Below are 12,878 nucleotides of genomic sequence, written 5' to 3' on the forward strand. Positions count from 1 at the left end.
AAACGCCACCCCTATACCTCCACACATTTAGGTAGAGTCATTTTGCAATGAACATCACGAATAAACATCACGAGAGGAAAGAAACTGCAGAGGGGAAACCTGCCAGGTCCATGCAGTCCTGGTGTGGAGGTTTGGGGGTGATGATGACTCCTGCCCCTCCCGCTGCCCCCAAGACCCCGCCCAACACTGACCCAGGCTGTGCCATACCCTGGACCCCTCCCACCATGTGGACACCTCAGCCAAGGTCAGAGTCATCCTGCAGAGTGGAAGAGGTGCCCTGAGGGCCTGGAGGCCTGTGCCCCCAGTAGTGTAGGGCAAACCTTGTAGGGTTTTGGGGAGGAGGGGTCCCTGAGCATGCAGTGCTCGCTGACTGGCTTGTGTGGTTAGAGGTATCTGGATATAGTGGAAAAGTGCTGATCAGAAGTCAACGAAGTGCATTCACCGAGGTGCCGATCAGAAGTCAACGGAGTGCATTCACCAAGGGCCTGCTGTGAACCACACACGGAGCCGGGCTCCTTACTAATGCTTTTATGTAACACCCCACCTCGGCAGGTTGCCAGAGGTGCCCATTTTACAGATGAGGAAAGGTGCCTGAGGTCAGGGAGCAGTCAAGCCAGGATTCACCAGGCCAGGGAGCTGTTGCTCCCACTGGAGGAGCAGAGACGCTGATCCTTCCTCCTGCTGGAGTCCTTGCCTGGCTTGACACCTGCACAGGATGGAAGCCTACAGGGAGCAGCACAGAACCACCCTGCAGCCTCCTCCTCAAAGCAGGACCTCAAGCAAAGTGGGGGGTCAGCAGGCACACACAGGCATGCATGCACACAAGCACATGCACACATGCGCAGATACGCACGCAGCCCTGGTGCTATCACCACCCCATCCCTACTCCTAAGCCCACGCAGGGACTCCCTTCACACCTTCCTACGTTACCAAACAGCCAGAACCCAGAGGGGCTTTTGTTTGTGAAGAAATAACGTGTGACTTAAAATCGTTGAGACTTATTTTGTGCTTTTAATGCCAACTGTGAAAAGAGCAGTAATTTCGCCGTGAGCATCTTTAATCTAAAAATACATGGCTAAAGGGAGAAAGGGATTGAGCCTCCCTTCCTAATGTGTGCAAAGATCAGAGGAGGCCTTCCCTGGAGGGAGGTTTCTCCCGGTTCCCAGAACCTAGTCAGGAGTCTCCAGTTCCCCCATAGGCTGCAGAGAAACCTCAGGCGCTGTCGACCTCTCTGGCCCCGTCCTCCCCTGCAGTTCACCTGCACTGGTTCTCCTCCTGAGCCTGCCTTGTTCCGCTCTTGCCCCCAATGATCCCTTTGCCTAGCATGTCCTTCCCCATCCTCACAGCTCAAAGTCACCTGGGCGGCTTCTTGGAAGTCTCCTCCTTCCCTGCATTCCATCTGCCAGGGCTCCAGGGTCGAGTGGGAAGGGGTGTTGGAAACTCCATTGAGCAGCTCAAGGCCAGTGCCTCTGACCCACCTCATTCCTCCAAACAATGCCCCACGGAGAAGGCGCATGCTGAGCTGGGATGGTCCAGGAGTCTTAGCCAACGGGAGGTAAGCACCAGGACTCACCAAGGTTGCTGGTGAGAGGAGGCTAGAGCAGGGTGCCTGAAGGGGAGGACCTGGGGATGGCTGGGCCAGCCCTGCCCACTGCAGGTGACTAATCCCGCCTTGTCCTACTTCACGCAGCCCCAGCCTCCTTTCCCAGGACCCACCATCATGTGGCTCCCTGTGGGATATTGCCATCCTCACCTATAGCCCATGTGGTCACCCTGGTGGTGCAATGGGTCAACAACAGTGGTCACGATAATCCCAGCTCTCCTCAGTGACTGCCACTGGGGGGCACACTCATGGGAGGCCAAGATGCTTGATTCCATTCTACAGAAGTGGAAGCAGAGACCAGGAGAAGCGATGACTTATCAGCATCACACAATGTGACCCCACCAGGCCAGGACCTGAGGGGCTTTACTCTGTCCACATTCCCCAGATCCCCACAGTGGCAACAGGCCCTGGCACCCTACTTCCAACGTCAGCCGTCCAGAACAAATGGTCCATCTGGCTCAGGGGACAGTGCCAGGAAGGGCTGCACTGCACCATGAGGACTTGAGGCAACACTGAGGCTAGACCTTGCCCTGGATGAGTTCACCTCACCCAGATGAGCCTGACGAGATGGGGATGCCTGACAGGCTGGGAACCAAGAGGCCAGAGTGTCCCTATCAGTGACCATCATTCCTGCTAAGTCCAGGAATGGGGTACAACTACCCACCAAAGACTGTCAGGCTGAGGATGTGCCTGGGGTTCTGGTGCACCCTGCCCTGAGGGCAGGCAAGACAGAAAAGGGCCTGCTCCTCTAGGGCAGCTGGCCTCCACCCCTCACCCTGTGGCATCAAGGGGAGGAGGAGGAGGGGGCTGCTCTGGGTCCATCAAAGGAAGCCGGGTGTCCACGGGTGGCTGCTGAAGAGGGACAGGGTGCAGTGGTGGTCCGCCCAAGGCCACTACCCTGGAATGAGACATACGGCTCACTGCAGTGGGAGCACCTACTTTGCTTCTCCAGCAGCCCATGTACCTGGGGTTCAGATGACATTGGGTGCATTCTGGGTGGTATAGCTGTAGACCCCCAGATTTCTCCCTAGCTTAGATGCTATGACTCCAGGGATGTCCCCTGAACCCCCAAATGACTTGGATCAAACTGCATCCAGACATTTCACCCGCGGCACCCTCCCCTTCCCAAACCCAGTTCTGCTCCTTTCCAAGGTCAAGGAGCCAATTTCCAGAGGCAGGGCCCAGGCGCATCCTTGCTGCCTCCCTCCTCCTCTCAGGCTGGTGCTCTCCCCCGGGCTGGGAGGGTCATCCATCTCCACCCCCAGGCTGCACACGTGTGGAGTCAGGGTCAGAACAGGCCCCATCATGCTGCTGCTAAAGCTGGGCTGGGGTCTCAGAGCCTGGCACAAGGAGAGGGAGACTGGAGGCAGGGCCAGAACAGACTCACAGGTGTGCCCAGTCAGGACCAGTGGGATGGTAGAGGGATACTTCCGGGGGACCCTGAGCTGTTCAACTGCACCCCAAAATCTGGTTAGAGAAGAATTGTCAATCTCAGCCACAGAACACTCTCTCCCACAAAAATGAAACCTGTTTTCTCATGGGGTTCTACCCCATTCCTGGACTTAGCAGGAATGATGGTCACCGATAGGGACACTCTGGCCTCTTGGTTCCTGGCCTGCCAGGCCTCCCCCTCTCATCGGGCTGGGGAGCAGAAGCAGACCCTGTGCATCACTCAGGGCCCAGCTGGCAGGGAGCCTGGGCTGGCAGCCTGTGTGTGACATCTGTCTCTACAATCCTAGTTTCTCCTCTCCTGACACGGCACCACCACGGGGCATGAGTAGCCAGCCTGGAAGGAACTTAGAGGAATGCGTGTGGGTAAGCGCAGCAGCTTGGGCCCAGGGCCCCTGCAGGGCCAGGGCCCACCTGGGACAATCCTCAGTCCTGGGGTGCCCCCTCCTGGTTACTCTGGGAAATCATGCAAGTCAGACTTGGCCAGAGCAAGGATTCTGAAACCACTCTCCCACAGACACCCATGACACAGGGGAAGAAACTGAGGCACAGTGGCCAGAACAAAGCAGGGGCCCAACACATACTGTCAAATGAATGAAGGAATGAGCAAGCAGGTAAGTGAACTGTAGCAAGAAGACAACCAGCAATTGATCCTTTAAAGTATGACATAAAACCTACTAAACAGCCAATATTTGTTGAGCGCTAGCCACATGCCAGGCACCCTGCCAGGTGCAGAGGGTGCCATGGTGAAAACGGCCTTCCAGTGTGGCCACTGATAGGAAACCATACCAATGGCCACCAGCATTCACTGGGAGCCAGCTAAGCCCTGCTCAGAGACTGTCCCAGCTAAGCCACACAGGTGACACCCACATTCCCACAGGTGATGGTCCTGCCCAAGGTCACACGCTGGTAAGAACAGAGCCACTGAAATAGATGCCCTCGCCACCCCCCAGGCCCCCCCACCCGGAGGCCCATGAAGGACACCACCTGGGGCACAGTCACACTCGCTAATCCAGAGGCCACGACACTCAGTGTACCCCCAGAACAGATCTCCTGGGCATCTGCCACATTGCCTCCTTCCCTTCCTCCCTCTGCTCATTGTCCAACTGTCCCCTGCATACCCGGTGTCCCAGGCCTCCCCTTCTGGGCCCTTCACAGATCATGAGCAGCACTCAGTAAGCCCCGCGATGAAGGGCCGAGGCTCCCCACCCTGACCCTCACTGAGGCTTCTGTTCGTGAGCTTGTCAGTACCACAGCCCCCTACTCCTAATGGTGCACCCAGTGTTTGTGGACTGCAGAAAAAGACAAGGGGAGGAGATGGAGGAAAGCAAACTCGTACATTTTAGAAGAAAATATGGCAGAATATCTTCATGAGTCAGGGTAAAGAAAGATTATCTTACACGGCACTCAAAAAAAAAAGCCCAGAGGAAAAAAAAAATCATGAAATTGACTACATTATTCAAATGAAAAACTGCGAAGGCTGGGCGTGGTGGCTCACGCCTGTAATCCCAGCACTTTGGTAGGCCGAGGCGGGAGGATCGTGAGGTCAGGAGTTCAAGACCAGCCTGGTCAACATAGTGAAACCCCGTCTCTACTAAAAATACAAAAATTAGCTGGGCATGGTGGCACACGCCTGTAGTCCCAGCTACTCGGGAGGCTGAGGCAGGAGAATCACTTGAACCTGGGAGGTGGAGTTTGCAGTGAGCGGAGACCATGCCACTACAGTACAGCCTGCGTGACAGAGTGAGACTGCATCTCAGAAAAGAAGGAAGGAAGGAAGGAAGGAAGGAAAGGAGAAAGAAAGAGAGAGGAAGAAAGAGAAAGACAAAGAGAGAGAAAGAAAGGAAGGAAAAGAAGGAAAGAAAGAAAGGGAAGGGAGAGAAAGAAAGAGAAAGAAAGAAAGAAAGAAGAAAGAAAGAAAGAAAGAGAGAGAGAGAGAGAGAGAAAGAAAGAAAGAAAGAAAAAGAAGGCCGGGTGTGGTGGCTCACACCTGTAATCCCAGCACTTTGGGAGGCTGAGGCAGGCGGATCATGAGGTCAGGAGATCGAGACCATCCTGGCTAACACGGTGAAACCCCGTCTCTACTAAAAATACAAAAAATCAGCCGGGCATGGTGGCGGGTGCCTGTACTCCCAGCTACTCGGGAGGCTGAGGCAGGAGAATGGCATGAACCCAGGAGGTGGAGGATGCAGTGAGCTGAGACTGCGCCAGTGCACTCCAGCCTGGGCGACAGAGTGAGACTCTGTCTCAAAAAAAAAAGAAAAAGAAAAAGAAAAGAGAAAGAAAGAAAGAAAGAAAGACTGCTGCACCAGTAAATCAACAAAGGCACAGTGAGAAGCCAAGAAAACAGCCTGGTTTGAAATGATATTTGCAATGTAGGTAACCGACAAAGGGTTGGAATCCAGGATAAATTACACACTCCTTCAAATCAATAAGAAATGGAAAAACAACTCGGCAACAGAATGAACACACTCTCTCCAGAGGCACTGGGCAGGAGAGGAATCTGACGAGGTGTCAGGCAGAGGGAAGATGTTTCCTCTCACCAGGACAGGGACAGTAAAGCCATATCACAGTGAAACACCATAGCACATCCATCAGGCTGGGATATGCCCCGGGCTCTCTGGAGGCCAGAGGCTGGGCTGGAAGCAGTTGCAATATCCAGCAAAGCTGAAGGCAAACGCATTCTCCCTGGCCCAGCAATGCCCTCCCTGGCAGATGCTCTAGGGGACTCTCCTTCCAGGGTACCAGGAAGCCCTGGGCAGGAACAGCCATGGCACAGTCCTTCTGCAGTACAGGAGTACAAACAACCAACAAGCCTGCCAGCCTGGGATGGGTGAGTGTATCGTGATACATTCAAACACCGGAACAGTGTGCAGTGATGGAAATGAATGAAATACAGCCAGTGGCGCAACATGGATTCATCTCAAAATTTCTATAAATCTCTAATGTTATTTAGGTTTTTTAAGGTTTTGGAAGTAACAGAGGGATACATACAGCGAGATCCACTTACATAGTTTTAAAACATGCAAAACAAGATTATATATCGTCCATATGTAATTATATCTGTGGTAAAATATAAAGATATGCATTTTGGGGACATAGTCACCAGATTATTAGTAGCTCAAGGAAAGGCAGGAGGAAGAGTGCTCTGGGTGGGGGGAGGTTCACAGGGTGCTTGGACTGTACCTATGATTTCTTCAAATAAAAATTTCAAGCAAGTATAAAATATGGATACAGAATGTAAAGATTTGGCAAAGCTGGCTGGTGGTATCCAATGTTCCTTATCACCATCTCTGTACTTCTCTGAATGCTTTAAATAGGTCACAATCATTGTAAGAGGACTGGTTGAGAGCAGCAAGTCCCCTGTCTCCACACTCCAAGAATGAGGGGACAAGACCCTCGCTTATTCCTCAGGTTCCTGCATGGTGAGCACAGGGCATTAATTTAGCTCAACCCAGCACTGGTCCCCTGTGGATCACCCTAATACCCCAGGGGCTCTCAACCCTGGGGCATGCATGACTGTCATTCAAGGTGCATTTTCAGAAATATGTGTGCAGGGCCCCACCCCCAGAGACTGATCCTGGTGGCCTGGGAGAGGACCAGGCGCATGGTGGTGTTTTTAAAAAACCACAGGCCTAGTGTGCTCAACTCCCAGGCCAGATCAGCTGGAAGAAGATGTGCTTCAGGAGCCAAGCAACAATCCCAGACCCTCACAGGCTCTGCTCTGTTGGGCCCGCCTATCTGCACCTGATCCCGTAGTCATTTCTCTCTGAGCCTTAACCCAGGGAATGCTCACGCCTGGCCTTGAATGTTTGCACTCCATCCTTGGGCAGGACGCTGAGCTATACACCAGGCTAGTGTTTCCACTTCAACCTCATTTCTGGCCTCTGAGGCAGGTACTTTAGACATGGGAAATAACCTGTCCAGGGCACACTGGGAGTGAGGGGAAGGGCAGAGGGAACCCAGGTTCATCTGACTGCTGGGCTACAATATCTGTTTGTCCACCTTGAGCTAAGGTATCCCCTTCAAGGCCTCCTATCACGGCCCTTGAAATGATTCCCTCGTCTAAAAATACTCATTGCATCATGCGACCAGGCAGGTATCAATCTGCCATAAATCTTAACTCTCGAGCCGTGGTATTGGGTAGCTGTTACCCCGGACTCCCCATCTAGTCAGCAGGGCCAGTGGGACAGGAACTGTATGCAACATTGCTTCTGGGACGGGCCTTCTTTATCCCTTAAATGTGTGCTATGGTATTTCACAAAAGAAAACATTTACAGGACATCCCCTTTTAATCATCAGGGAAATATAAATTAAAACCAAAATGAGATACTACTACACACCCACCAAAATAGCTAAAATAAAAAGACAGAAAAAAATCTATGATTAATGAGGATATAAATCACCTGGAACTCTCATATACTGCTAGTGGAAGTATAAATTGGTAAAAGTATTTTATTCATTTTTTTTTTAGAGACAGGATCTTGCTATGTTGCTCAGGCTAGAGTGCAGTGGTTATTCATAGGTGCAGTCCCATTACTGATCGGCACAGGAGTTTTGACCTGCTTTGTTTCTGATCTGGGCTGGTTCACCCCTCCTTAGGCAATCTGGTGGTCCCCCCATCTCGGGAGGTCGCCATATTGATACCAAACAGTGCGGACACCCGACTGGCGTAGGGCACTACAGCCTAGAACTCCTAGGCTCAAGCAATACACCTGCTTTAGCCTCTTGGGTAGCTGGGACATGGCATGTGCAGATGCAAGTATTTTAGAAAATCATTGGGTAGTACCTTCTAAAAGCTGAACATAATCTTACCCAGGCCAGCCATTCTCTTCTTAGGTATGTTTCAAAATAAATGCATATACATGCCCATCAAAAGACATTTATAAGGGTGTTCATAGCCACTCTATTCTTGGTAGCCATAAGCTAGAAACAATTCAGATGTCCGTCAGCAACGGAATGGGTAAGTAAACTGTTGTATACTCACATAGTGTAAATACCATACTCCAGCATAAACAAGCAAAAATCAGTAATACATCCCACAAGTAAATCTCAGAAATAAAACGTTAAGCAAAAGTAGCTACAAGCAAGATATTACAAGCTGGATGTTTCCATTTATGTAAAGTTTTAAAAGGGGTATCCTCTGTGGTCTTATAAATTGAAGATACCATTTATCATTGGTAAGCGTAATACCCAGTATGGGCATGTGGGAAGTTTCTGGAGAGGTGGTAAATACTCTCTACATGTCTTGATTGGGGTGGCAGTTACACCACATGTTCACTGAAAACAACTTGACCAAATGTTCGTTTAGAATATGTGCTTTTCTTTTTTCTTTTTTTTTTTTTTTTTGTCTTAAGACAGAGTCTCGCACTGTCGCCCGGGCTAGAGTGCAATGGTGCAATCTTGGCTCACTGCAACCTCCACCTCCCAGGTTGAAGCGATTCTTCTGCCTCAGCCTCCCAAGTAGCTGGGATTACAGGTGCCCACCACCATGCCCAGCTAATTTTTGTATTTTTAGTAGAGACAGGGTTTCACCATATTGGCCAGGCTGGTGTCGAACTCCTGACCTCGTGATCTGCCTGCCTCGGCCTCCTGAAGTGCTGGGATTACAGGTGTGAGCCACCACACCCAGCAGATATGTGCTTTTCTAATATGTATGTTGTAATTTAATAAAAAGTGGACGATCTACACCCTGGTACATATGTGACCTGGAGAGGAGACCGACGGACAACTTGAGTGCCCGACAGATCTGTGTGCAGGACGCAAGCCTACCTCTAGGCACCTGGACCAGCTGCATGTATGCCTTGTACAGGTTCCCCCGGCAGACTGGGCTGGGGTCATTCAGCAGGAAGGACAGGGCAAGGACGATGTCGTGCTCTAGAAAGGCGTATCTAGGGAAGGGAGGGTGGACAGTGACATAAGTGAGACCATGCCGTGAGAGGCTCAAATTAGAAGAGTCAGGGTCCCTGCTGGAGTCTGATCCATGCTGTCTGGGGTAGACCACATTCCTCTGGCTTTGCGGGAGCAGACAAAGGCTACAGGTGCATGATCCATCTCACCTGAACCTCCAGGGGAGTGAGCTCAGCAGGCCCAGCCCACCTTGGCCCCTTGTTCTTCTGGTCTCCCTTGCCTCCACATCTATGTACACCAGTTATGCTTGTTGTTATCATTATATAAGTTCAGTAAATATTAGGCAAGCCAATTAGATGAGAAGAGGATTTTCTTTTTCAAATTTGCTTATGAGAAAAAGTTGAATGCTTTGGAAGGACTCAAAATTGGGCCCCCACCCCCAACCAAAAAAAAAAAAAAAAGGAGATGATTGGCTGGGCACAGTGGCTCACACTTGTAATCCCAGCACCTTAGGAGACCTAGGCGGATAGATGACTTGAGGTCAGGAGTTCGAGACCAGCCTGGCCAACATGGCAAAACCCCGTCTCTACTAAAAATACAAAAAATCAACCAGGCTTGGTGGCACATGCCTGTAATCCCAGCTACTCAGAAGGCTGAGGCACAAGATCACTTGAGCCCAGGAAGCAGAGGTTGCAGTGACCTGCAACTGCACCACTGCCCTCCAGCCTGGGTGACAGAATGAGACTGTCTCAAAAAAGACAAAAAAAAAGAGATGATTGTAAAAGATTCTAGATAGTTCACACCTAATCCCAGTGCTTTGGGAGACTAAGGTGGTAGAATTACTTGGGCCAGGAGTTCAAGACCAGCCTGGGCAACATGGTGAGACCCAGTCCCTACTAAAATGTTAAAAGTTAGCCAGGCATGGTGGTGTGTGCCTGTGTTCCCACCTACTCAGTAGGCTAAGGTGGGAGGATTGTTTGAGCCTAGGAGTTTAAGGCTACAGTGAGCTAGGATCATGCCACTAAACTCCAGCACGGATGACAGAGCTAGACCTTGTCTCTTAAAAAATAAAAAGATTCTAGGCCAGGCGCGGTGGCTCACGCCTGTAATCCCAGCACTTTGGAAGGCCAAGGCGGGTGGATCACTAGGTCAGGAGATCGAGACCATCCCGGCTAACACAGTGAAACGCCGCCTGTACTAAAAATACAAAAAAAAAAAAAAAAATTAGCCGGGTGTGGTGGCGGGCGCCTGTAGTCCCAGCTACTTTGGAGGCTGAGGCAGGAGAACGGCATGAACCCGGGAGGCGGAGCTTGCAGTGAGCCAAGAACACACAACTGTGCTCCAGCCTGAGTGACAGAGCGAGACTCTGTCTCAAATAAGTAAATAAATAAATAAATAAATATAAATTAATAAATAAAAAGATTCTAGAAGGGTTTTGCATACAGGTTATTTCATTAATATCTTTGAGTTCTTGCTCTACTTTAAAAAAACCAAAGCTGCAAATCAGATGATGTTATGAGTATGGTTTAAGCAAAAAAAACACGATAGGAAACACCAACCAGTGGTCTCATATCCAACAAAAAGCCTGGGTCCCACATGGGGATTGATGAATGCCTTATCATTTGTGTTTTGGGTTAAAACGAACCATTTAAAGGAAACCATTTCTTCGGTTCCTTGCTTTGTAATCATTTCTTTTGATTAACCAACTGACTGCTGGGCCTGAATGCATCTGAAAGAGGCCTTTTGAGGTCACGTCTCTGAGGGCTGGGTTCAGGAATGAATGAGAATGCATGTGCAAACCCCTCAGCCAAGTGCCCACAGGAAGTGCCCAACCAGCTGTGCCACTGCGGCATTTATTATAAATAAAAATAAATTTTATTTATTTTATTTATTTATTTATTTTCACTTATGGTGTGTTTTGAATCGTCTGGAAAAAGAAAGTCACCGTGGGACACACAAGTTGCAGCGGTCTTCCCTGACCACGGGGGCCTCCTTGGTCAGTGTCTAGTCACCCACTCCATGTCTCTCATGCTTTGATAGTCAGTTGTGTTTGCCTGTGTGCCTCCTCACCAGAGGCAAGCAAGAGGGCAGGGAACAGGCTGCCAGGAAGCTCTCTTGTCAGTGAGATGTCATGCAAATTAACTCCTCAAGGTGACAAGATGCCAAGCCCAGGGCTGCTATCTTCATTCCCCCTTCCTGTCACTACTTCTGTGGGTAGAAGAGGCAGAAGAGTTTCAACCTGGGCAGTTCAGGGCAGCTACTTAGAGCTTGATGGGCTCTAAGTAAAGGTTAGGGGCACACAGGAGTCAAGTCACCTTTCCTGCTGTTTTTCCCTTCAAATCCTGAACTGATTTGAAGCCTCTCTGAATGGCTGCCTGTTTACACCAAACAACCCCCAAGGCAGTCAGCACCTTGCCTTTCTTGTCTTTTCTTCCTTCTGGGCCTGTGCACACTGGGCAGTGGCCCCCTTTATCCGAAAGACCTGGGCCACGGCTTGGGGGTGTTTGTGATGTGGGGTTCTGTTTTTTTGGGGGGTGGGGATGGGGGCTGGTGGGGAGAGGTTCCAGTGAAAACTGGAAAACCTGCTAGAAAAATTCTAAAAGAGCTGTAACACTGGGGTTTTGTTTCTAATACAAAGTAAAACTGTTGATCGCCAGTCAAGAGGGTGAACCCAGCTGATGTGGGAAAGCACCTCCAACCACCCTCACCCTGTTGCCCCAACACCTAACTAAAATACTCTATAAAATTTTTTTTAAGTGTAAAAAGTGAAGCTGTGCTTACACAGGAAAAGGACACTTTCAGGTGCCAGAAACCAAGAACTCAGCCATCATGAACAGGAAGTGAGGCCACCAGACCAGATACACACTTTGAGGATGTTATTTTAATACCCTCACAGGGACAGGAGCCAAAGCCACAGCCCCTGTGGGGATCTGGGTTGGGGAACTGGGCTCTCTGTAAAAAGCTAAGAAGTGGCAAAATTGTTGCAGAGGTAAGATCTGAACTTTCTTCCCACCTTGAAAGTGGGAAGCTCAGCTAGGTGCAGTGGCTCATGCCTGTAATCCCAGCATTTTAGGAGGCCGAGGCAGGCAGATCACTTGAGGCCAGGAATTTGAAACCAGACTGGCCAACGTGGTGAAACCAGTCTCTACTAAAAATACAAAAATTAGCTGAGCGTGATGACACATGCCTGTAGTCCCAGCTACTCAGGAGGCTGAGGCACAAGAATTGCTTGAACCCAAAGAGGCAGGGGCTGCAGTGAGCTGAGATCATGTCACCGTACTCCAGCCTGGGTGACAGAGTGAGAGACTGTCTCAAAAAAGAAAGAAAAGAAAGAGAGAGAGAGAGAGAGTGCGCTCAGAGCTTGGAACTAACATAAAATAAATAAAAATCAGTCTGGAACAGAGGGCCCCATAAGATCCACACAGAAGCAACCAAAACCACCCCGCAAAGAGTCCTGCTCTGGCTAAATAGAAGCCCCTCCAAAAACTGGTGCTGCAGACAAAACTCCAGAGCACTCTAAGCGGCTCAAGGGCATCCACCCAGGGGAGAAGTGCGGCTTGCAAGCGTCACACTGGCTTCCAGAACAGCATCCCACCTGCCCACGCTATGGCTCGCCGTGATGTAGAGCACCTCGGTGGTCTTTATCCGCACCATACTGTTGCTATCCTTCAGCAAAGCTTTCAGGTTCTCCATACAGCCTACAAAAAACAAACCAACCAACCAACCCTTGAATGTTTGCCAGTCTCAGAAACCAACTAACCCAGAAGTCAATAAGTGGGCCAGTTGGGGCAGGAATGTACCAGAGTTTCTGCTGCTTTGGGGCACTGGGGAATCATGTTGGTTAAGCAGCATTTCAGAGTCACTGAAGAGGCTCATGTCTCATCCAACCCTCCTTGTGATTCTCCCTGCACACTTCCTACCAGTGCCTTCTCACAAAGTCTGTCATGAGGTTAAGAAAATGGCCTTTGCCATTTCT

The 12,878-nt window shown here is 50.3% G+C and overlaps 1 protein-coding gene and 1 non-coding gene across 5 annotated transcripts in view; both read right to left on the reverse strand.

Annotated features, from left to right (window-relative positions):
• RSPH14 (radial spoke head 14 homolog) overlaps positions 1-12,878 on the reverse strand; it is an 81,395-nt gene that overhangs the window by 65,701 nt on the left and 2,816 nt on the right. For all 4 annotated transcript variants that reach the window (XM_004063134.3, XM_055375096.1, XM_055375098.2 and 1 more), the window contains exons 3-4: positions 12,498-12,600; positions 8,825-8,943 (exon numbers count right to left, since the gene is read on the reverse strand). In XM_004063134.3, the coding sequence (XP_004063182.1) occupies positions 8,825-8,943; positions 12,498-12,600 (222 nt within the window). The remainder of the gene's footprint in view (positions 1-8,824; positions 8,944-12,497; positions 12,601-12,878) is intronic.
• On the reverse strand, positions 11,459-11,518 carry LOC115932001 (U7 small nuclear RNA). The gene has a single exon (XR_004068391.1). It is a non-coding gene; the product is annotated as a U7 small nuclear RNA (small nuclear RNA).

The sequence above is a fragment of the Gorilla gorilla genome, chromosome 23 (assembly GCF_029281585.2).
Source record: "Gorilla gorilla gorilla isolate KB3781 chromosome 23, NHGRI_mGorGor1-v2.1_pri, whole genome shotgun sequence".
Taxonomy (NCBI): domain Eukaryota; kingdom Metazoa; phylum Chordata; class Mammalia; order Primates; family Hominidae; genus Gorilla; species Gorilla gorilla.